At 54.6% G+C, this 23875-nt stretch overlaps 1 protein-coding gene across 1 annotated transcript in view; it reads left to right on the top strand.

Moving 5' to 3' along the window:
- The first annotated feature begins 5674 nt into the window (after positions 1 to 5674).
- The window catches only part of DRAXIN (dorsal inhibitory axon guidance protein), a 29673-nt gene continuing 11472 nt past the window's right edge, over positions 5675 to 23875 (top strand). Inside the window, exons 1-3 of the mRNA XM_023191918.1 lie at positions 5675 to 5800; positions 20248 to 20708; positions 22960 to 23150. Coding sequence (XP_023047686.1) covers positions 20258 to 20708; positions 22960 to 23150 — 642 coding nt within the window. The 5' untranslated portion in view covers positions 5675 to 5800; positions 20248 to 20257. The remainder of the gene's footprint in view (positions 5801 to 20247; positions 20709 to 22959; positions 23151 to 23875) is intronic.

The following is a 23875-nucleotide window of genomic DNA, read 5'->3' as shown; positions in this document are numbered from 1 at the left end:
CCATGTTTGTACCACTGCACTCCAACCTGGGTGATAAAGTGAGACCCTGTCTCGAAAAATAAACAAACAAATAAAGTGCACAATGCCTGGCACATAAATGCTCAATTAATGGCTGTTATGACAATGATATTAAGGTCTATATACACTATTTAAGCCCCCAGAACAAACACTCTGGACAAGCTGTCATGCTTTCCAAAACCCCATCCAAACCATCCTTAGCGGCCTCCCCATAGCTCCAGTTCCATTTCCCAAGGCAGCAGGCAACTCCCAAGCTGCCCTAGGGAGGACACGTATCATCACGGAACAAGATCCCTAAAGACAAGGGCTTCCAGCCGACAGCTCCTCTCCGCTCTCATCTGCCTCCCGGTGTGAGGCCTGACCTGGATAGCTGTCCCAGATCTCGGGGTTCACTGCTGACCTGAGATGGCTTTCAACACTGCAGCCAGAGCAAAGCCCTCACCTACCATTCCCTCTGTGGGATTCTACTGATTCCCAGTGTTCCTGACCCCTCAGTGGTCAGGGGGACCTTGCTGGTCATCTGCTCTTTTTTCATAGAGACAAGGTCTCGCTGTGTTACCCAGGCTGGTCTTGAACACTTGGTCTCCAGAATTCCTGCCTCAGCCTCCCAAAGCTCAGATTACTGGCATGAGCCATCGCACCTAGCCTGGTCATATGTTCTTAAACTTGGGGCTTCTATCCAGAGACACAAAATGTCTCTTTCTTTCTTTTTTTTTTTTTTTTTTTTTGAGACTGAGTCTCACTCTTGTCGCCCAGGCTGGAGTGCAATGGCGTGATCTCGGCTCACTGCAACCTCCGCCTCCTTGGTGCAAGCGATTCTCCTGCCTCGGCCTCCCGAGTAGCTGGGACTACAGGCATGTGCCACCACGCCTAGCTAATTTTTTTGTACTTTTAGTACAGACAGGGTTTTGCCATGTTGGCCAGGCTGGCCTCGAACTCCTGACCCCAAGTAATGTGCCCACCTCGGCCTCCCTAAGTGCTGGGATTACAGGCTTGAGCTACTGCACCTGGCCCAGAGACGCTAAATGTCTTACACAACATCAGGAGTGTCCAGATATATTCTGAAGCCATCCTGGGCCACAAGATAAGAACTTCTGATCCAGTTCAACTGCCACTTTAAAAAAAAAACCTTCTCTATGGAGATATAATTCACAAACTATAAGCTGGGCACGGTGGCTCACGCTTGTAATCCCAGCACTTTGGGAGGCCGAGGCGGGCGGATCATGAGGTCAGGAGATCGAGACCATCCTGGCTAACACAGTGAAACCCCATCTCTACTAAAAATACAAAAAATTCTGGCCGGGTGCAGTGGCTCAAGCCTGTAATCCCAGCACTTTGGGAGGCCGAGACGGGCGGATCACGAGGTCAGGAGATCGAGACCATCCTATAACACGATGAAACCCCGTCTCTACTAAAAATACAAAAAATTAGCCGGGCGTGGTGGTGGGCACCTGTAGCCCCAGCTACTCAGGAGGCTGAGGCAGGAGAATGGAGTAAACCCGGGAGGCGGAGCTTGCAGTGAGCTGAGATCCAGCCACTGCACTCCAGCCTGGGCGACAGAGAGAGACTCCGTCTCAAAAAAAAAAAAAATACAAAAAATTAGCTGGGCGTGGTGGCGGGTGCCTGTAGTCCTAGCTACTGGGGAGTCTGAGGCAGGAGAATGAGGCAGGTGTGAACCGGGGAGGCAGAGCTTGCAGTGAGCCGAGATCGTGCCACTGCACTCCAGCCTAGGGGACAGAGCGAGACTCCATCTCAGAAACAAACAAACAAACAAATCATGAAGTTCACCTTTTCACTGGGTGCAGTTCAGTGGTTTTTAGTATAGTCACAATGTTGTACATCGCTACTTTGTCATTCAGAACATTTTCATCACTCCCGATGTCTTGAGAAGGGTTGTTAATGCCCAAAGTGTGCTGCCGGGTACACCAATTCCGAAACCACTAATCTACTTTCTGTTCCATGGACTGTTCAATTTTTTTATTTTTAATTTCATTTTTTGGAGACAGGGTCTCACTCTGTCACCTAGGCTGGAGTGCAGCGACGTACTAGCAGCTCACTGAAGCCTCAACCTCCTGGGCTCAAGCGATCCTTCCACCTCAGCCTCCCCAATAGCTGGGGCTATAGGTGTGCACCATCACACCCAGCTAATTTTTATTTAATGCATTTATTTTTTGAGACAGAGTCTCTCTCTGCAAATCAGCAAACCTGCTAAAAACCTAAGTCGGATCATGTCTGCTCTGCTCTTGGTCCCTCTAAACAACCCAAGTCCTCCCCGTGGCCTTTGCAGGCTCACATTGTCAGAGGTGTCTGAACCAGAGCAACCTCATCTTGAGTAGCGGCTGGGTAAAATGAGGTTGACACTTACTGGGCCATATTCCCAGATGACTAAGGCATTCTAAGTCACAGTATGAGACAGGAGATCTGCACAAGGTACAGGTCATAAAGACCTTGCTGATAAAACAGTTTGCAGTAAGGAAGCCAGTCAAAACCCACGAAAACCAAGGTGGCCACAAGAGTGACCTCTGGTCATCCTCACTGCTCCACTCCCACCAGCACCATGACAGTTTACAAATGCCATGACAACATCATGACATTACCCTACATGGTCTAAAAAGGGGAAGCAAAGGCCGGGCACAGTGGCTCACCCCTGTAACCTAGCACTTTGGGAGGCTGAGGCAGGCAGATTGCCTGAGGTCAGGAGTTTGAGACCAGCCTGGGCAACATGGCGAAACCCTGTCTCTACTAAAAATACAAAAAATTAGCTGGGCATTGTGGTGTGTGCCTGTAACCCCAGCTAATTGGGAGGCTGAGGCATGAGAATCGCTTGAACCTGGGAGGCAGAGGTTGCAGTGAACCGAGATCATGCCACTATAGCAGCCTGGGCAACAAAGTGAGACTCTGTCTCAAAAAAAAAAAAAATGTGGGGGCCGGGCGGTGGCTCAAGCCTGTAATCCCAGCACTTTGGGAGGCCGAGACAGGCGGATCATGAGGTCAGGAGATCGAGACCATCCTGGCTAACACGGTGAAACCCCATCTCTACTAAAAATACAAAAAATTAGCTGGGCGAGGTGGCGGGCGCCTGTAGTCCCAGCTACTCGGAGGCTGAGGCAGGAGAATAGCGTAAACCCGGAAGGCAGAGCTTGCAGTGAGCTGAGATCCAGCCACTGCACTCCAGCCTGGGCGACAGAGCGAGACTCCGTCTCAGAAAAAAAAGAAAAAAAAAGAAAAAAAAAAAAAAAGGTGGGGGGCTGGGTACTGTGGCTCCTGCCTATAATCGCGCACTTTGGGAGGCTAAGGCAGGTGGATCACCTGAGGTCAGGAGTTCAAGACCAGCCTGGCCAATATGGTGAAACCCCATCTCTACTAAAAATACAAAGTTAGCTGGGTGTGGTGGTGCGCACCTGTAATCCCAGCTACTAGAGAGGCTGAGGTAGAATTGCTTGAACCCGGGAGGTGGAGGTTGCAGTGAGCCAAGATCGTGCCACCACACTCCAGCCTGGGTGACAGAGCAAGACTCTGTCTCAAAAAGGAAAAAAAAGAGGGGAGGAGGCATGAATAATCCATCCTTTGTTTAGCATATCATCAAGAAATAACCATAAAAATGGGCAACCAGCAGCCCTCAGTGCTGTGCTGTCTATGGAGTAGCTGTTCTTTTTATTCCTCTACTTTCTTAATAAACTTTTTACTCTGTGGACTTGCCCTAAATTCTTTCTTGTGAGAGATCCAAGAACTCTCTCCTGAGGTCTGGGTCGGGACCCCTTTCCTGTAACAACATGGTCCTATCCCAGCTCCCTGTCTGATGTCACCTCGCTCTGTTCCAGCCTGACTCTTCTCCCCCAAACACACCAAGCACACTCCTGCCCCAGGACCTTTGCACTGGCTGTTCTGCTTTCAACAGTCTTCTCCCCACAACCACGTGGCTCATTACCTTCTTTTCTTTGCCAAAAGAACTGCCCCACCAAAGAGGCCTTTCCTAACAACTTTATGTAAAACACCTCTTCCCTTCATGCTTTGTCTGTAATGTGCTTTCCTTTTCTTCATAGCACTAATCACCACCTGACATCATTTATTTTTATTTATTCACTTATCTTCTGTCTCCTTCACTAGAATCTGAGTTCCATGAGGGCAGGGATTCTTGTCCATGTTATTTACTACCGTACCTCTGATGCTGGCCCATAGTAGGTGTTCAACCGGTATTTATGGGATGGGTGACTCAAACTTTTCGGTGAATAAACAGTCCAGTGTTCTCATCAATCCATCCTGGTGCCCACCAGGCTAGCAATATCATAGTAACAATGGTAGCTAATTTTTCAGGAGCATTTCCTATGGACTACCCTTTGAAACATTATCTCCTTACACAGGGCACTGCATTCAATCTGGAATCCTGAGATTTAGGTACAATCATGAGCTCAGAGGTTAGGCGACTCGCCCGAGACCACAAGGGAAGGCATCAGAAGAGGAACACGGACATTTAGCCTGACAGCAGAACTGTGTTCTAAAACCTCAAAATCATAATTTGCCACACGCTGGAGAAAGAGAACAGTCGAAATGGAAGCCACCTGGCGAGCTCAGGGCCCCAAGTGGGAGCGCTGCTTCCCACGAATGGAAGTCCGGCCCTATTGCTCTTTGATCTTTGCAGCGTCCGTGGCCCCACCGACCCCGTCGTGAGTTATGGGAGCCACGGGACCCATAACCCAGCATTCCCGAACTCCCAAGGTCGTCAGGACACGGCGCCCCGCGCGGTGATGGATGAGCCGGCCCCAGCGCTGGTTTTGTCCGGGTTGGGCCGGTCTGAGAAGCTTCAGGACGGCTTTGGACGGGGCGTGGCGACAGCCGAGCCGCGCGCGCGCGCGTGTGTGTGTGTGTGTGTGTGTGTGTGTGTGTGTGTGTGTTGGGGCCGTTGTCTTTCTTCCTTCCCTATCGGGAAAGGGGGCACGGGTGCACCGTGGGCGCCCCAGGTGAGCTGGCAGCACTTTGAACACCCTTTGTACCCCCACATCCAGGAGCGACCTCTCAGAGAACCCCGCCCGCCCACTCTGCGCACTTTCTGCGGCTACAAAGGCCCCGCCGTTCCCCGTCCCGCCTCCCCAGCCCTGGGCATTTCTTCCGTCCCTTTTGACAGTCTAGGCGGAATAATCCTTTTGCAGACCCGGGCCCCTGCCCGGCCAGACGCGGCCGCAGCTGAGCGCGCAGCCTAGCTCCATTGTTGGGGTCCACCGAGGACCCCCCGCCGCGGCACTTTGTCGCCCGCCCCCCGCGGGGCCGCTCCAGATGCGCCACCGCTGCCGGAGCCCCTCCCGTCCCACGCGCCCTGGGCCGCGCCGAGGCGGCTCTTACGCACCGGGAGGAGTGGGCCCGCCTCGCCCGGTGCCCGCACGGCTGCTGGGCTGCGCCCGCCTTTGTCTGCCTCCTTTGTCTGCCCCGCGCCCTCGCGGCGGCGGCGCCTAGGCCTCTGGGGAGCTGGCCCAGAACGCGAAGCGCAGCTGGCGAGGGCGCGCTGGCCGGGAGCGCGCGGGGCCCGGCCCCGGGGCTGCCCCTCGGCTGGGGGCAGTCGAACCCGCCACCCGCCGCCCCTCCTCTGTCCCCTCCCCGCGCTCCCGCCCCCTTCCCTCCTGCCCGCCCACTCCCCCTTCCTTCCAGCCCCTCTCAGCCTGGGCACATCCTCCGGCTGCCCGCGCACCTCTCCACGCCGTCCGGGTTCCGCCGCTTGCCCTCGGCTGCGCTCGGCTCCAGCGGCCGCTCGGCCCCGAGCCACTCCGCCCCCTCCCCGCCGGCCGGACAGGTAAGGCACGGCCTCGGCCCGCCCCTGGCCCCGCCCCTCCCGCCGCACCTGGTTGCGAGCCCGGACAAAGGTGGGCTACCTGGCGCGCCCAGGGGCGGGGTGCGCGGGGTCCCGAGGCTGGAGGTGAGGATGCTGCCTCCTTCCCAGCCCTCGGACCCGTCCGTCCGCCAGTCCTTCCGCCGCCTCCGCTCCTTGCCTCGTCTCCCCACGGTCCCTGGCTCTGCTCCAGGGTTCCCCATCCGTCCACCTGCCGCTGGACGCCCGCTTTTCCACGCTCTGACACTCGGCCTCGTGCACGCCCTCGCCGCCCTCTGGGATCCCGGCTCGCGCCCACTCTCCTCGGCACTAACCTTCTCTCTCCGGAACCCAGTCTCCCTTTGTCTCTCTGTCTCTGCGTCTCCGGGTGGTCTCTCAGGCTGGGGGCCCCAGTCCGCCACCGCTGGAAGAAGCCTTCGAAGACTCACTGAGCCCTGGGCAGAGCTGGCCGGTGTGCCCTCCCACCCCTTTCGAGGCCGCCCAGGAGGCTGGGGTGTGTGGCCGGGGGACGCTGAGTGCGTCCGGAACCAGCACCGCCGGTGGCCCCGCGCCCTCCCATCTGTGCCCAGGACGGTACTCAGCCTGGCTCCCCCGACGGCGCTGGTCTTTCGGCGCTGGTCTTTCGCCTGTGGCCTCCCACTCTGCCCCTCCCGCTCCCCACCGCCGGCTTTTGACTTTTCTCCGTCTGCTGGCCAAGGGTCTCCGCCGCCTTCGGGGCCAGGGTATGAGATGAGAGAGGGCTGGGGTTTCCCGCCGAGTCTTTCTTGCTTTCCTCAGCTGGGTGCTCCCTGGGCCATCCTTTCGGCCCGATGTGCTCCCTCCACGCTGCCCACCTCCCAGCCCAGTGACACACGGTGTCTGGAACCGGTTCACTACAATGCGTCTGGGGTCAGGGACACGGGGGCTCTGGGAGTGATCTCGCACAAAGGAATGCACCTCTTTGAACCTCAATGTTCCTATCACAAAACAGGGATGGTGCTAGTCCCTACCTATAGGGATGTGAGTGGAAATAGTGGGGTGCCGCTTGGTGCTGGTTCAGGCACCCTGTGGAGGAAGGGAGGGGAGGAGGGGAGGGAAAGGGAGGGGAGTCTACAGACCTGGGGTGGGGTGGGGACAGGGGGCTCCACAGAAATGGATCTCAAAGTCAAGGCTTAGAGACACTTCAGAGTAATCCCCAAACCACAGCCTCTTCCCCCAAAACACTTCCTATCACCGTCACCTCCTCGTGCCCATACAGGCGTCCACACCCTTGCAAGCACTCTTCTCTTTCTCTCTCTCCTCCTCTTTGCTTGTCCTAAAATCAGCTAAAACAATCAGGGTCCTCGGGTCACTTTTTTTCAAAATGAGATCAGTGTGGCTGTGCTGATGTTCCCAACAGCTGGTCGCCCATCAGCAGGCGTCCTGTGACTCACCCGCAATTCTGAACCTAGGTCTTGGCCTGATGTCTTTTATAGGGGCACCAGCTCACAGGCCGCTTCCTTTCCTCTGAAGGGATTGTCTTGCTGGCTCCTGGACCTGCTGTGTGCTTGCCCAAGTCCCCTGACCACTGTCTAGGTTGTCATAACAGGTGACACACCACTCCAGGAGTCTGGCAGTGACATGGCCTGAGTGTCTTAATGAGGGCAACTTCAGAAGAGAGAAACCTCTCAGCTGGCGGGTTCCAGGCTCCCCTGGCTGAGTTCTTGTTTCAGCCACAGCCAGGGCTGGCAACTGGAGCCTTTCTCTTCAGAGGCAAGAATGGCCGGATATCCCTGGGACATCCCGCATCCAGGCTTCTGCTCGAAATCCTACCTGGCAGACAGGCCCTACTTTGGTGAACCCAGCCCTTCATACCATCTCTGCCCCCTGCCTTCTGCAGCAAAGCCAGCTCAGAGGCTCAGGAACCTTGCTCAGCTCCTCCCTGCCCCCCTCCGCTGCCTTCCTCCCCACTATTCAATTCATCCCCCTCCCCATTCCATACTCCTCAGTGGCTCCCTGTGGCCACTCAGTTAACTACAGAGACCTCAGCCCAGCCTAGCCCTGTCCTGCCTGCCTCCTAGCATTGCCCCCTCTGCGTCCCAGGTTGCAGCCACGATGGAGAGCTGACCATCTCCACGGTCTGCCCTCCTCTGAACTTTTGCTAGGGCTCTTTCTGCCCTGCCCTATGTTTGATCTCAGCCAAGTCTTTGCTGACCAGGGAGGTCTGATGTCCCCTCCTGTGGGAAGCCGCCCTGCACCCCCTTGCCTCCCTGTCTCTTGTGAACTGCACGGCATGACCCCTATCTGGGAGGGGTCTGCTCCTCCCTGGGTGGGGGCTGGGTCTCCTTCTGCTTGTGGTCCCAGTGCCTGGCACACAGTAGGGGCTCTGTGCACGCCTGTTATATTGAATGTGATTCCTGGTCAAAGGCACGGGAATGAACTGAAAGCTGCAAGCCCCAGTGTCTTGCTGAGTTCTGCTGGGTCCCGCTGGCGGGGCCAGGGTGGAGCTGGCCCTCTGGCTAGGGAGGTTGGAGGGGGAGCAAGCTGCCCGGAAATCCCTCTGATACTGAGGCCCTGCATCACTCTGGAAAATGAAGGTGGTCTCTGTGCCTGATTATAGGGGTTGAAACTGAGACCAGAGAGGGAAGTGGCTCACCCCAGCCATGCAGATTGGGTGTGAAGCCCCGCTGATCACTTAGCAGCTACGGGACCTGGAGGGAGTTCCTTCACGTGTGTCGGCCGGGAATGTGATGGAGCAGGGACTTGCATCTGGCCTCCCTGACGACACAGTCTGGGAAGATCAGGAACTTCCCTCAGAGGCATGGACACGTTCCTGGGTGGCAGGTCATAGGAGCACCCCTGTTCTGGCCCAATGGGTTGGAGCTGCCTCTCTCTTGCTTGACTGGCCCTCTTTGCTTGCCCTACTCCAGCCTTCCCTCTCAGGGGTGAGCCACTGTGGCCAATGGTCCCTAAGAAAAAGAAGGCTGTGGGAGGATGGCTGAATTTTTGCCAGTAGAGGCTCTGCCAGCTCCCAGCTTGGCAATGCCCCATGCCCCAAACCAAGACTTCCCTTGATGGGATGGAGTTGAAGGGATGGTTATGAGGGATGAGGCTCCTGCTAGAACCCACAGCAACTGGAAGGAGCTCATTGCAGGACTTAATGGTTTTCGTGGGTACCAGGCTCTGGGTCAGGCCCCAGCTCATGCCACCTACCCTGGGACTCAAAGCAGCTGCACTGGTGTTCATTACTGAATGGCAGCATGAAGAGAAGTCTCGGCCAGGAATGTGATGGAGCAGGGATGATGAGTCTGAGGAGTCAAATGGCTGTGGGTTTGAATCCCAGGTCTATCACATGCTCTACTAGGCAACCTTGGGCATGTCCCTCAGGCCATTATCTTAATGTTCCTACACAGCCGTTGTTACTATTACCATCTGAAAAATATTATCCACTTCAGGCCAGGTGCAGTGGCTCACACCTATAATCCCAGCACTTTGGGAGGCGGAGGCAGTTAGCTCACTGGAGGCCAGGGGTTCGAGACCAGCCTGGCCAACATGGTGAAACTCCATCTCTACTTAAAAAATAATAATAATAATAACAAAAATTAGCTGGGAAGTGTGGTACACGCCTATAATTCCAGCTACTCAGGAGGCTGAGGTAGGAGAATTATTTGAACCCAGGAGGCACAAGTTGCAGTGAGCGGAGGCTTCAGTGAGCCGAGATTGCACCACTGCACTCCAGCCTGGGCAACAGAGTGAGACTCTGTCTCAAAAAAAAAAATAATAAAAACAAAACAAAACAAACATATATATATTTCAAAGAGTCAAGTTAAATAAAGCATATAAAGCTCTGGGCCTAGAATAGTAGATGATACCCAAACAAATGTACACAATTTTCAGATGTGGAAATGAAGCCCAGAGAGGTTAATTGACTTGCTCAGGGTCACACAGCCACTAAGTGCTAGAGCCAGAATCCACACCTAGGATGGTCTGACTCCAGGAGTCTGTTCACTCCACATCAGCCTCTGCCAGAGCTAAATGGTCTAGGTACTAAGATAATGAAGTTTGATGAATATGAGGGTTGAGACTTGCTTCCCCCCACCCTCAAATCGCCTAGGAGAGGAGGAAGAGGGGCCACAAGTACCTATAATCTAGCAGGACGTAGGACTCGAGCTCAGGAGGTGAGTAGGGAATACTAGGTGAGGGAAGCAGAAAGCTGGAGGCCTTTGGATGGGTGGGGCCTCTGACAAACTCCCCCAAAGCCCCTATACAGGTTTTTTAAGGTGTGAGGCCTGGGTTGGGTTGAAAATCCCAAGGCTGCTGTCGGAAACAATAAAAGCAGATGGAGCTGCCCCTGCAGGGAAGCCAAACCTCATTTGCCAAGACAATGGTCCCCTCCAGGCTGGCCTAGGACGGTCCTGCCCTGTCATCGATCACCCTACTGAGGACAGAGGACACAGCCACCTGCGCCTGCCCCTTTGCACACCCAGGCACAGATGCACAAATGCTCCCAGGAAACTCCCCGGCCCCCACCACACCCACTCCCTCCACCTTACTCCCTCTGTCTTCCCTTCCCATAGTAACAACTACTGTTTATTTCACCCTCTCTGTGTCCCATTTACTTTATCTTTTACTCCCCAGCCAGGCGTGGTGGCTCAGAGGGCTTTAATTACAGAGTACTGTAATCCCAGCACTCTGGGAGGCAGAGGCGGGTGGATAATGAGGTCAGGAGTTTGAGACCAGCCTGGCCAAGATGGTGAAACCCCATCTCTCCTAAAAATACAAAAATCAGACAGGCATGGTGGCGGGCACCTGTAATCCCAGTTACTCGGAAGGCTGAGGCAGGAGAATCGCTTGAACCTGGGAGGCAGAGGTTGCAGTGAGCCGAGATCGCACCATCGTACTCCAACCTGGGCAACAAGAGCAAAACTCCGTCACAAAAAAACAAAAAACACTTTGGGAGGCCTAGGAAGGCAGATCACGAGGTCAAGAGATCGAGACTATCCTAGTCAATATGGTGAAACTCCGTCTCTACTAAAAATACAAAAATTGCCTGGGAGTGGTGGCCTGCACCTATAGTCCCAGCTACTCGGGAGGCTGAGGCAGGAGAATCGCTTGAACCTAGGAGGCAGAGATTTCAGTGAGCCTGGATGGCGCCACTGCACTCCAGCCTGGCGACAGAGAGAGATTCCATCTCAAAAAAACATAAACAAAACAAAACAAAATAGCCAGGTGTGGTGGCGCATGCCTGTAATCCCAGCTACTCGGGAGGCTGAGGCACAAGAATCACTTGAGACTGGGAAGCAGAGGTTGCAGTGAGCCGAGATTGTGCCATTGCACTCCAGCCTGGGCAACAGAACGAGATTCCGTCTCAAAAATTTAAAAAAAAAAAAAAAAACTGTTACTCCCCAATCCTCATGACAGCTGACATTTCACAAGAGAGGAAACTGGGGCCCAGAGGAGTTGAGAAACTTGCCCAGGTTGTCTGGCTCCTTCTGCTCTGCTCAGTGAGAGCCCTCCCATGGGCCAGCTTAGCGGGTTTGGGCTGACATCTGTTGGCTGGAATCAGTAATAGTGATGTGTGGGCCTCCACCTCTCATTAGACCTGTGGCCTCTCACCAGGACTGGTCTCCCTTATCAGTGGGGACACCTGGAGGCAAGGACTGTGTCTTTGCGGGCAGATCAGCAGCTCCGTGTTCTGGGACCCTCCCAAGGCCAGAGCTGTGCCTCTCCTGTCAGATTGGGAAATTCCTGAGGACGGCAACTATATGTTCCCTGCTAGATGGGAGGCTTCCCCAGGGCAGGGGCTGCTTCTGGCTTAGATTGAAAGCACTCTGCAGGCAGGGACTGGGTCCCCCAACAGTCATAGAGTCTTCTAAGGCATGACCTGGCTCCCTCCTATCCCAATGAGCCAGGACTATGTGTCCCCCCCTCAGACTGGTGGTTTCCAGGAGCAGAAACCAGGTCTCTCCCTTCAGACTGGAGCAGGTGCCCTTGTCTGGCACCCTGGTTCTGCACACAGAGAGGCTCAGCTAGTGGCTGACCACCGGGTTTCACTCTCCCCTGCGATCTCCATCGCAAGGAAGCAGCAGTCCCCAGCAGAGCAAGAGGCAGAGCTCTGTGCCGAGATAGACCTGTGGAGGAGTAGGTGGGGCTCTGGCTGCTCTGAGGCCTAGGGGTTGCTGGGAGGCCCCTTCCTATTGGCAAGGTGGCACTTTGGGGGATACAGAGCCACAGAGAGGCAGGGAGAGGAGTAGGGACTAGCCCAGGATGATCAAGGCACCAGTATGCCAGTGAACACCCAGCAGGGCAGCTGCTGTGAGTCTCACCTGCCCTGTCCTCTACTCCACCTGCACTGCCAGGCTCTATCCATACCTGGAACACCACCACCACCCACACACACGCAAACCACACTGAAGCACTGACTTCCTGAGTAGTCAAGTCTCACGGCAGCCTAATAATCCCATTTCACAGACAAGGAAATAGACTCACGAAGGGAGGAGATGTTGGGAGGGATCAGGAGGGGGATTAGAACACTCTCATCCCAAATTACCTTGGGAAGAGCCCAGCCCAGGAATGAATTTAGAATCCACACAGTTGCTCCCTGACTCTCATGTAGGATATGACTGCTTTGACTGAACAAGAAAATTACCCACTTTCCAACCCTGGGGGTGTCAGCTCCACCTAAAGAAGACAGAAGTCTGCTCCTAGGGGGCCGGGGCTCCAAGATGCCCTAACTAGAGCTGGGGCTGACTGCACAGTGGCCACACTCTGCTAAGAGCAGACAGGGCTTGAAGGCTGCACCGCCCATCTCCAATTCCTGCCATTTCAGGAAGTGTCCACGTGAGTGATGAGGAGTAGCCAGAGGGAAAATTGGGCGGATCAATTTCAAGTTAAAGCAATTGCTGGGTGCGGGGCTCATGCCTGTAATTCCAGAAGTTTGGGAGGCCAAAGTGGGAAGATCACTTGGGGCCAGGAGTTCGAGACCAACCTGGGCAACATAGGGAGAGACCTCATCTCAACAAAAAATAAGAAAAAACTAGCCTGGCATGATGGTGTGTGGCTATCGTCCCAGCTACTTAGGAGGCTGAGGCAGGAAGATCGCTTGAGCTGGAGAGGTCGAGGCTCCAGTGAGCTGTGATGGTACAACTGTACTCCAGCCTGTAGGGCAGACCAAGACCCTGTCTACAAATAAACAAACAAACAAAAAAAATCTTAAAGTCTTCCTGGAACTATAGAGACATAAAACCTGAGATGATTCCTGCATTCAACAAAATCTCCTGAATCTGGGGATACAGTTCCTCCCCACCGAGCTCCTAGGTTGGGAGTATCCGGAAGGGAAGAATATTTTGTCCCTAGCCCCTGGAGGCTCAATCCACACCCTACTGGATATTATCTGTCACCCCTCCCCATAGGGGGCTGGCAGTTGAACAGACAGACAGATGGAGGAGCCTTGTCATCATGGATCGTAAATTCTCAGGCTCCCTTGGCAGACAGGGCCTTTGAGACCACCTAATCCAATGGCCCAGTGGTCCTCCTCCCCTACTCCCTGCCAAAAATAAATGTTTTGAGCAGTGCAAATCTTTTCCCAAATGAAATTTGACCCATAATCCTAATACATAAAACCAACAAAACAGTGTTTTATAAGCAGTGTAGCACCCCACCACCACCAGGAACTCCTTTCCCCAAATCAAAAATTTCTCTATTTTATGCACACACAACACAACTTTAAGCCCTAGTTGCGACCAGACTCTCTTTGGCCTCTCCCGCCTAGATTCTGTGCAACCGCTGCTTTGCCCCAGTTTATAATAATGAGTTTAATTTTTGTTCAAAAAAATTTTTTTAGAGACAGGGACTTACTATGTTGTCAAGACTGAATTCGAACTCCTGGGCTCAAGGGATACTCCTGCCTTAGCCTCCCAAGTAGCCAGGACTAATATTTACTTATTTTAAAGTAAACTGCTGGGCACGGTGGCTCAAGCCAGGCATGGTACTCACGCCTGTAATCCCAGCACTTTGGGAGGTCAAGGTGGGCGGATCACCTGAGGTCAGGAGTTCAATTCCAGCCTGGCCAACATAGTGAAACCCTGTCTCTACTAAAAATACAAGAATTAGCTGGGCATGGTGGTGCGTGCCTGTAATCCCAGCTACTCAGGAGGCTGAGGCAGGAGAATCGTAAACCTAGGAGGTGGAGATTGAAGTGAACCAAGATCACACCACTGCACTCCAGCCCGGGTGACACAGCGAGACTCGGTCTCAATAAATAAATAAATAAATAAAGTAAATCCAGGTGTGGTGGCTCACACCTGTAATCCCAGCACTTTGGGAGGCTGAGATGGGTGGATCTTGAGGTCAGGAGTTCAAGACCAGCCTGGCCAACATGGTGAACTCCTGTCTCTAAAAACGCAAAAATTAGCTGGGCGTGGTGGCAGCGCCTGTAATCCCTCAGGAGACCGAGGCAGGAGGATTGCTTGAACCCGGGAGACAAAGGTTGCAGTGAGCTGAGATTGTGCCACCGCACTCCAGCCTGGGTGACAGAGCGAGACTCTGTTTCAAAATAAATAAATATAAATAAAGTAAACCAATGAGAAAAAGAGAAGCTGTTCTCCACGATATAAAATAATGTAACGGATATCCGTTACACTCATGGATATGTGGCTGTGCTTCTAACTGGCTTAGATTGTTCACGTTCAGAAAATCCTGGAGCATGCAGTTAAATAGCTGCAAATGGTAGCAAGTCTTTGAAACTGCTCACCTTACATCCCTGGAATACTCTTCAGTGAACCAGAAGCCCGAGTTATGATGGGGCCGTGCCCATGTTCAAGTTGGGTAGAGAATGTATTTGAGAGTGTCTGTTATTTTTACTACAGTTTTCAAAATAATTTTAAAAATTTATTTTTAAAGTGAAGCTAGAATCAGATGCTTACAGAACCCCTGAAACATTCCTGCCAAATACAGTCGCACAAATTTGTCACTTTGGCACATGAGGAGTAGACTCGGGCTAAGGGAGGGAGGCTGATGGGCTCCGGTTCTCCCAATGGGGGGTTGTCTGCTTCACACCATAATCCGCGCCATCTGAGCATCACTGATATCCCTGACCCAGGATTCCCATCGGACCCGGCTTGGCCAGCCGTGACTTGCTCCCCCCAACCCACTATGCAACAGGAAGGCCGATCAGCGCCACAGGAATGCTGGTCTGACAGCTGTCCCAAGAAGCCTGGTGGCCGAGCTCCACAGTTGTCCCTCAGGCAGGCGGGGCAGGATCCCCTGAGTCTCCTGGCCCCCAAATGCAAGGGTGTTGTGGGGGAGGGGCTCAGGAATCAAAAGCTGACTCCAGACTCGATTCATCGCCTTCATTTGCATATGACGATGCTGCTTTCCTGTGGCCTCCCAGATGGAGACAGCTCTCCAATTTTCCCCTAGGATGGGGGACAGGATGGGGGCTTGAGATAAGCCCGTTCTCCTCCCTGGTTAGTGTCTGTTTCCCAGCTGCTGGTGGCTCCTGGTCCCTGACCGCACTCAAGGACGAAGATGCCTCTTACCGCGAGGATGAGTGGCTGCGTGGGGGAGGCAGGTGGCCACATGGACAATGGGGACAAGAACCATGTCCTGTGTGCGCCGGGTGCCAGGAGAACCCCAGCCTTGAGATGGGCTTTGCCACTTGACAGTTGTGCCATCTTGGATTTGTGGCTTACACCCCCCTCACCCCCAGAGCCTCGGTTTCATTATTTTAAAACCATGGAAAAGTCTCCCTGATGTACAGCGCAGTCGAGAGGAAAAATGAGATGTGGATGAAAGAAACAAACGCAGAAAGGCCTGGGCTTCACAGCTGCTCGGGGACAGCAGCTCCTACAATTACGATTGCTTTTGTTTTAATTTGTTTTGTTTTTAATGATTCGCTATCAGACCTCAGTTGTGAAAGAGGCCGGCTCTGGGTTGTGGATGTTCCTGCCATCCCTCGCAACTGTGGTCCAGGGTCATTCCGGGCTGCTGACTGTGCCTGACTGGGAGGAGCAGACCAAGGACCAGAAGCGCAGGCTTTGTGAGCAACCCAGCCCGGGCAGAACTGCCCCGGACTGCAGGGAGGTGGAGGGGGGCTCCCTCCTTCTTCCGCCTGGTTGCCTGGTGCTTTGTGACACAGCCTCCAACTGGCTTCCAGAGTGACAGAAATGGATTGGAGCCCTTGGTCGCTGTGGATCCTTGGCACGACTTCTGTAGCAGCCCATGTTTCCTCGGGGGCTCCCTGCCAGGCTGGCATCTCAGCTGCTGGGCTGTGCCAAGAGCTGGGTACAAATCCCTGGGGCTGGAGAGAGGGGCCTATGCAGTCTTCCCCCAGCCTCTCCTCCAGCTGACACACACTCTTGCACACACTCCACACCCATGCTCACAAACCATGCTTGTGCACACACATACACTCACACATGCTCGCAACACACACGCTGTCACACACACGAGTTCACACACACATGCTCACATACACACACACGTACACGCCCACATATTCACGCTCACACATGCTCACAACACACACATGCTAACATACACACAATGCTCACACACACCCACACATACTCTCACAACACATACACACACTCACGCATGCCCACACGCTCACACACATGCACATACACACCCACACATATTCACACATGGTCACAACACACACACACATGCTCACATACATGCTCACACTCCCACACATACACATAACACAGACGCCTACACACCCACACATTCACGCTAACACATGATCTCACACACACACTCACGTTCACACACACGTGAACACTCCCACACACTCACAACACACATACACCCCCGCACATATTCACGCTCACACATGATCACAGTACACACACACATATGCTCACACATGCTTCACACACACACGTCACGCTCACACAAACATGCCTGATGCACACACACACACACACATATCCTGGGAATTTATTTATGATCTTCTGCTGAGATATAAATTCTCTTTTTTTTTTAGTCTCTCTCTGTCGCCCAGACCTGAGTGCAGAGTCCCAATCTCGGCTCACTGCAACTTCCGCCTCCAGGTTTCAAGCAATTCTCCTGCCTCAGCCTCCTGAGTAGCTAGGATTACAGGTGCATGCCGTCATTCACGTCTAATTTTTGTATTTTTAGCAGAATCGGAGTTTCACCATGTTGGCCAGGCTGGCCTCGAACTCCTAACCTCAGGTGATCCACCCGCCTTGGCCTCCCAAAGTGCTGGGATTACAGGCATGAGCCACTGTGCCTGGCCTGATATATAAATTGGATTGTGCTCAATCCATTTCTGTTCTGATCCATGGCTACTGGTGCCTATTATGTGCAGGGCCCTGGAGATGCCGCAGAGCAGAGGGGAGACTGGGCACAGTCCTTTAGGAGCTTCCAGTCTAGCCGGGGGCTTAAAAAAACCTGACAGTCCCAGCACAAAATGACACACGAGGTCTTTAAGAGCAGGACAAAGGCATGTGGGAGCACCAGGTGGGGAGCACTCCGAGTCAGGTGACTGACCGAGGCTTCCTGGAGGAAGGGACATTTGGATTGAGTCCCAAAGGATGGGCAGGACTTGGACGCAGAGAGACGAGGGAGGAGGGGAGAGGTTCCAGGCAGAGGGGACAGCCTAAGTGAGAACGGAGATCCAGAAAGAAGGGGTATGTTTGGGGCCTAGGGAGCAATCTCTGTTGCCTGTGAAGGGGAGAAAGTAGAAGGTGGAGCTGCAAAGCTTGATTGGGGCCATATTATATGAGGTCTTAAGTGCCAAAGTAAGGAGTTTGTGGTTATGTGGGAAGGCAATAGGGAGTCATAGACAGTTTTGAGCAGATAAGGGTCACAACCCGAGCAGCCATACCACCAGTATGTGCTGGGTCTGGGGAGAGGATGGAGCCCCCTAGGGTGCACCCCCATGGGTGCTCTGGCACTGCACACTGAAATCCCACTTCCTCTGTCCCAGGCTGGCCGCGTGGGTGATACGTGGGGCTTGAAGCGTGGGAGGGAACAAAGATGGCCCTCAGACTGGGGTTCCACTGGCTCTGAAGCAGGAGGGGCGCAGTGAACAGACCCACGGCCAAATAGGGTCTTGGCAACAGAGCTTGGGGAGATGGCAGTCTGAGTGGGACCATGCTGCTTGGGGGTGTTGGAGTGGGGTGGGAGTGGGGGTTCATCTCCTGGCTCTGCAGGGGAGGAACTGTCCGCCAAGACCAGCACCTAGGCTGGTCACCAGGCTCAGAGGCTGGTTCTGAGGTTTACTGACAGCCTTGTGTGTCCCCGGGGACAGCAGGCTAGCTGAGAAGCTGCCCACCTCCCCGCCGAGCCTCCTCTGCTCTCTTGCCTGCACTGTCTGGGTTTTCTGCCTCATTCTCCTCAACCCCCCAGGACAAAGAGGAGGCAGTGATTCCATTCATTGGCCAACGCCCCGAAGTTTCCCTGTCCCTGGGATGCTCTTTGGGCTTCTCCCAGGCTGTCATGTCCCTGCAGGACAGAAAAGCAGGGCTGGGTCTCAGACATGGACAGGATCCCATATGCGCTTGGCCTTTCCAGTCACAGGAAGAGCAGGGGGCGAAGTCTGGCAGTGGTCAGGCTAAACACCAGCCCAGACAGCAGCCCTAATCCACTGGCCGCGAAGAAGGATTGAGGTTCCCTCTGCCCGGAACAATGCTTGAGTGACAGGCCTTCAAAATGGGCCCCTCCACCCCCTGGGCTGCTTCAGGAACTAGGGCCCAGGTCCCGCTTGCTGAGCTCTGGCCTCAAGAGCACTTGTTAGGGAAGGACTGGAAGTAAGGCCAGTGGGGCAGAGCCTTCTGTTGCTGGTGAGGTGACCAGGACAGTAGCGGGGACTGTGGTGCAGGGTCTGTGGCTTTAGGAATGGATGCAGGTGTGATGGGAGACAAGGTTGTCACAACAGGCCTGTCCCAGGGTCCCACGCACGTCACCAAGGCTCACTCAGAATCTTCAGCCGGATCCCCGGGATAGGGGACAAGATGGAAAGTGATGGCCAGCTCCTTGTCTCCACCCACGGTTCTAGGAAGAGCTGAGCTGTGGGCAGTGGAGGCCAGGGCCCAGGATCGCAGGAGACCAGGACATGCCAGGCTGGGAGGCAGAGCCGGGTGAAGCCACCACAGACCCTGTGAAGCTGAAGAAGGTGTTTCCCCCCTCCCCTCCCCGAGTGGGTGGTCAGGGCTCCAAAGACACAGCAGTTTCCCCGCCCCTCCCACCCTCACTTGGGGTCAGCTAAGGTGACACTGGGGTGGGCCAGCCAGCATGGGGGCCGCAGGGAGAGGCGCCAGGAAGCGGGGAAACATCACAGGCCCACCAACCTTTCCTCAGCCCTGGGCAATTATATGGTCACAAATCACAAAGAAACGGTGGCGTAAGCACCCTTGCCAGCCTAGTGGAATACTCGGGAGGCCATAAAAATTCAATTCGCCTGGCTAACCTGGTGCCCAGCTCCAGGATACAGTGAGGCTGGTGCAATGGAGGGGGGTGCGTGGGGGAGCAGCTGCGGGTGGCCCACGGGGGCAGGAGATCTCCAGAGTCTGACAGACTCCCCCACCATCCCCTGAGCTGCAGCTTCTCCCTCCAGTGTGGGTCCCCTGAGGGGGCTGTCCTGAGGCTAGGTCCGGTTGGCTCAGTCTACCCTGCAGGGGTCAGAGCCAAGTCTGCAAAGCTATCCCCAAAGCCCCTCCGCCAGGGGAAGGGACAGTGTCAGAACATTCTGGGGCTTCGGAGCTCATGGTGGGAGAAGAAAAAGGCAGAGCTGGGCCATCCTGGGACCACCACACGTTTTCAGGGCTCAGGGATAGAAATGACATAGTGCCACTTACCAGTTGTGACTTAACCTCTCTGAGCCTTAATTGCCACTTCAGAAAAATGGGGAAAATAACACGAGCCATTTCAGAGAGCTATTGAAAGGGCAAAGTGACAATGAATTCATACAAAGCTCTTAACGTGGGTCTTGCCTACAGCGTGCGCTCAAACGCTATTATTCCATTTGTATGGAATTAGGCTCCGAGTCAAGTCTCAGGGCCTAGAGGCACATTTCTGAGCTCTGAGGGACTCAGTTCCCTTCTGGGGGACTTGGTAAGGGGCAGAGGTTTGTGCAGAGAAAGGAATTCTGGACTACTCTGGAACTTGAATGCTGCTGAAATGATTTAAGCCGGGGGTTCTCAGCCTCAGCACTGTTGTTTTTCTGGGCCGGATGAATCTCAGTTTCAGGGGGCTGTCCTGTGCATTGTCGGGCGTTTAGCAGCATCCCGGGGCTCCAACCTCTACATGCCAGTAGCACTCCCCAGTTTTGACAACTAAAATATGTCTCCAGGCATTGCCAAATGTCTCCGGGGTCTAAATCCCCCTCTGTGGCTGTTGAGAAAAACTGGGCTTTAATCATCTGAGTGGGGGGCAGCAGAGGAGGGGCCTGGGGCTGCAAATTCATGGTGTTGCTTTTCTTGCAGGGAGGAGCCAATGGCTGGACCTGCCATCCACACCGCCCCCATGCTGTTCCTCATCCTCCTGTTGCCCTTGGAGCTGAGCCTGGCAGGCGCCCTTGCACCTGGGACCCCTGCTCGGAACCTCCCTGAGAATCACATCGACCTCCCAGGCCCAGCGCTGTGGACACCTCAGGCCAGCCACCACCGCCGGCGGGGCCCAGGCAAGAAGGAATGGGGCCCAGGCCTGCCCGGCCACGCCCAGGATGGGGCTGTGGTCACTGCCACCAGGCAGGCCTCCAGGCTGCCAGAGGCGGAAGGGCCGCTGCCTGAGCAGAGTCCTGCAGGCCTGCTGCAGGACAAGGACCTGCTTCTGGGGTTGGCAGTGCCCTACCCTGAGAAGGAGAACCGACCTCCAGGTTGGGAGAGGGCCAGGAAACGCAGCAGGGAGCACAAGAGACGCAGGGACAGGCTGAGGCTGCACCGAGGTAGCTGGAGAGCTGCGAGGGGCGGGGATGGGGGAATTCCTGCCATGGACTGACGGGAGCAGGACAGGATGCAGGGACGGATCAGGGCTGTGAGGTCCCTGGAAGAATATCCAGAGGAGAGGAGGGGTCTCAGAGGGACCTGGTAACGGGTGGAGGTGGGGAGAGGCCTAGGGCTGGGGCATGGGAAGAGGAGAGGGATGTATTGCAATAGAATCTGTCTTATCAACAGATCATCCTCCTGAATCAGGAAGTTCTGCCTCAATTTCTCCTACTGTAAGTTCTGAGTAGAGATGGAGCAACAGTTCAGTGCTCTCCAAGCACATTCCTTACTCGACTCTGAAGCATCGGGTAGGGGCTAAGAGCCTAGACTCTGAAGCCAGGTCTGCCTGAGATCAGGTCCTGCCTCCACCACTTACTAGGGTGTGGCCCTGGGCAAGTTCTCTTTCTGTACCTCGGTTTTCCCCTCTGTAAAGCGAAGAGACTGGTCCCATCTACCCTCAGTGTCGTTGCAGAGACTTGGTTAGTGGGACACTTGGGGCTCAGCTGGCCGGGCCACGAGCGGTCATTGTTCTGGTTAATCCCAGCCCCCTGCTGAGGCCAAATCAGTGTCCTCCAACCTGGATGCAGGTGCCTCCAGGAGAGGCATCACTTGCCTACTGCTCCTGTCTCTGCCCTGTTTGTCTCAGTGCGCTCCTAGCCCTTCCCACCTTCCTGCACATTTCCTCCACATCCCCCGGGAGCTAGCTAGCCCCCTGCTGGCCCAGGCTTCCCCCTCCCGGTGCCCATTCAGTCTCAGAGCAGACATATCCTGGCAGCTCCAGTCAGGTGGCTCCTCCCAGCCTTGCCTGGCCCTAAGCCAGGGAACTCAGCTTCTAAGCTCTCTGTGTGACCAGACTGCCTCTAGGGGCATGCCGAGTGCCACAAACGCAGTGGTGGTGGCGGGGTTCTTTGGCAGGAAGGCAATGGAGCCTCAACACCTCTTATGCAAACAGCTGAGGCTGGCTTCCCTGCGAGGCCTGAGAACCCCCCAAGTGGGCAGAGGCCAGTCAGTGTCCCCTGGCTTTGACTTTCAGCCTCCCACTCCTGGGGTCACCTGTGTCAGCTTTCGGGGGAGGATGCTGGCACCCTTGAGGACAGCTAGAGGGCACGTGTGGGGTGCAGACCTGTCCTGCTAGGCTCCTGCTCCCCCAGCTCCAGGGCTGCAGCCGGGCCTCCTGAGAGAGTTGACATGGAGAGGAGGAGGCGGGGAATGGAGAAGGTTTGCGGGGTAGGCCCTGTTCTGCTGACGACTGGCTGTGAAACCTTAGGTCGGGCCAGGCGTGGTGGCTCACACCTGTAATCCCAGCACTTTGGGAGGCTGAGGCAAGTGGATCACTTGAGATCAGGAGTTTGAGAGCCACCTGGGAAACATGGAGAAACCCCATCTCTACCAAAAATACAAAAATAAGCCAGGTGTGGTGGCACATGTCTGTAATCCCAGTTACTCAGGAGGCTGAGGTGGGAGAATCACTTGAACCCTGGAGGTTGTAGTGAGTCAAGATTGAGCCCCTGCACTCCAGCCCTGCTGGAATTGAATCCAGGCCCGACTACTCATGAGCTGTGCATCCTTGGGCAAGTCACCTAACCTCTCTGTGCTTCAGTTTCCTTCCCTGTAGGTAAGACTGAAGGAGCACCCACTTCCCAGAGCTCTTGCAGCAGTTAGATAAAATAATGCTTGTGATGCAGCTCATCTGGTACCCAGCACACAGCAGGTGCTCCATTAGGGAGGTGATGACTAATTATCACCACACAGGATACTCTCACTTGTGTGTAGTAAGCAGTGATTCCCACCTCCCAGCTTCCTGAAATGCCACTGCAATGATTCTCAGCCTCATGACATTTCTCCCCACTCAAACTTCACCTCCTCCAGGAAGCCTTCCATGGTTAATCCTACTAGTTCCCATTTGTTTCGCTTACATATCTGGCTGCGCCCAGCCAACCTGGACTTGCACTTGCTGGAATGTTGCTTTACAGGGAGAATCCTTGCGCTGTCTTCCCAGCGACACTGCAAGTTCTTCCAAGACATTTTCCTCCAAGTTCCCCTCCCCCTACCTCTCAAGAAGGGCAGGATGCAGGGATGGGGGCTGAACCAAGGGCTTGTCGCATGGTCCCTGCTACCTCCTAGTTTGTAGCATAAAACGTGGCTTCTACTATAGACCGCCACGAGGTGGCAAGCAGATACAGCCCCTGTGCTCCCTACCCTGTGTCTCAGGCCGAGCCTTGGTCCGAGGTCCCAGCTCCCTGATGAAGAAGGCGGAGCTCTCTGAAGCCCAGGCACTGGACGCAGCTGTGGAGGAATCCTCCACCAGCCTGGCCCCCACCATGTTCTTCCTCACCACCTTTGAGGCAGCACCTGCCACAGAAGAGTCCCTGATCCTGCCTATCACCTCCCTACAGCCCCAGGTAAGGGGTCCCCAGACAGCCTCGGATCTGGAAGGATCCTTGAGTCCATGTCATGGAAAACCCTGTTAGTACATGTAGGGAGACTGAGGCACGGGGGTAGGAGGCCACAGAGCTTAGATTGAAACCAGATCTCCTGCTGCTCATCCAGTCGAACTCCAGCCCTGGTGGGTGTTCCATCCTGACAAGGGGCTGCCACTGTCCAGGGCAAAGTGGTCCCAGGGGCCCACTCTGGGGACAGCCAAGGAAACAAGCAGCAGCTCAGCATGCTGGTGTCTGCATGGAGAGCAGCAAGGCCTGGGTAGGAGCTTTCTGCATACAGAGGAGCATGAAGCATAATAAGGGTGATTTTTAAAACCATGTCGTCAAGACTCAGAATTAATAAGCATTAGCTAACACTTGGACCCATCTGCATCAGATCTTTAAAACAGATATGTGGGCCGGGCATGGTGGCTCACACCTGTAATTCCAACACTTTAGAAGACCAAGGCAGGAGGGTCACTTGAGCCCAGGAGTTTGAGACTATCCTGGGCAATATAGTGAGACCCTGTGTCTATAAAACTTTTTTTTTTTTTTTTTTGAGGCGGAGTCTCGCTCTGTCGCCCAGGCTGGAGTGCAGTGGCCGGATCTCAGCTCACTGCAAGCTCCGCCTCCCGGGTTTACGCCATTCTCCTGCCTCAGCCTCCCAAGTAGCTGGGACTACAGGCACCCACCACCTCGCCCAGCTA

This window comes from Piliocolobus tephrosceles, chromosome 1 (assembly GCF_002776525.5).
Source record: "Piliocolobus tephrosceles isolate RC106 chromosome 1, ASM277652v3, whole genome shotgun sequence".
NCBI classification, from domain to species: domain Eukaryota; kingdom Metazoa; phylum Chordata; class Mammalia; order Primates; family Cercopithecidae; genus Piliocolobus; species Piliocolobus tephrosceles.
The sequence above is the reverse complement of the archived record's forward strand: the minus strand, read 5'-3'. Positions and strand labels throughout refer to the sequence as shown.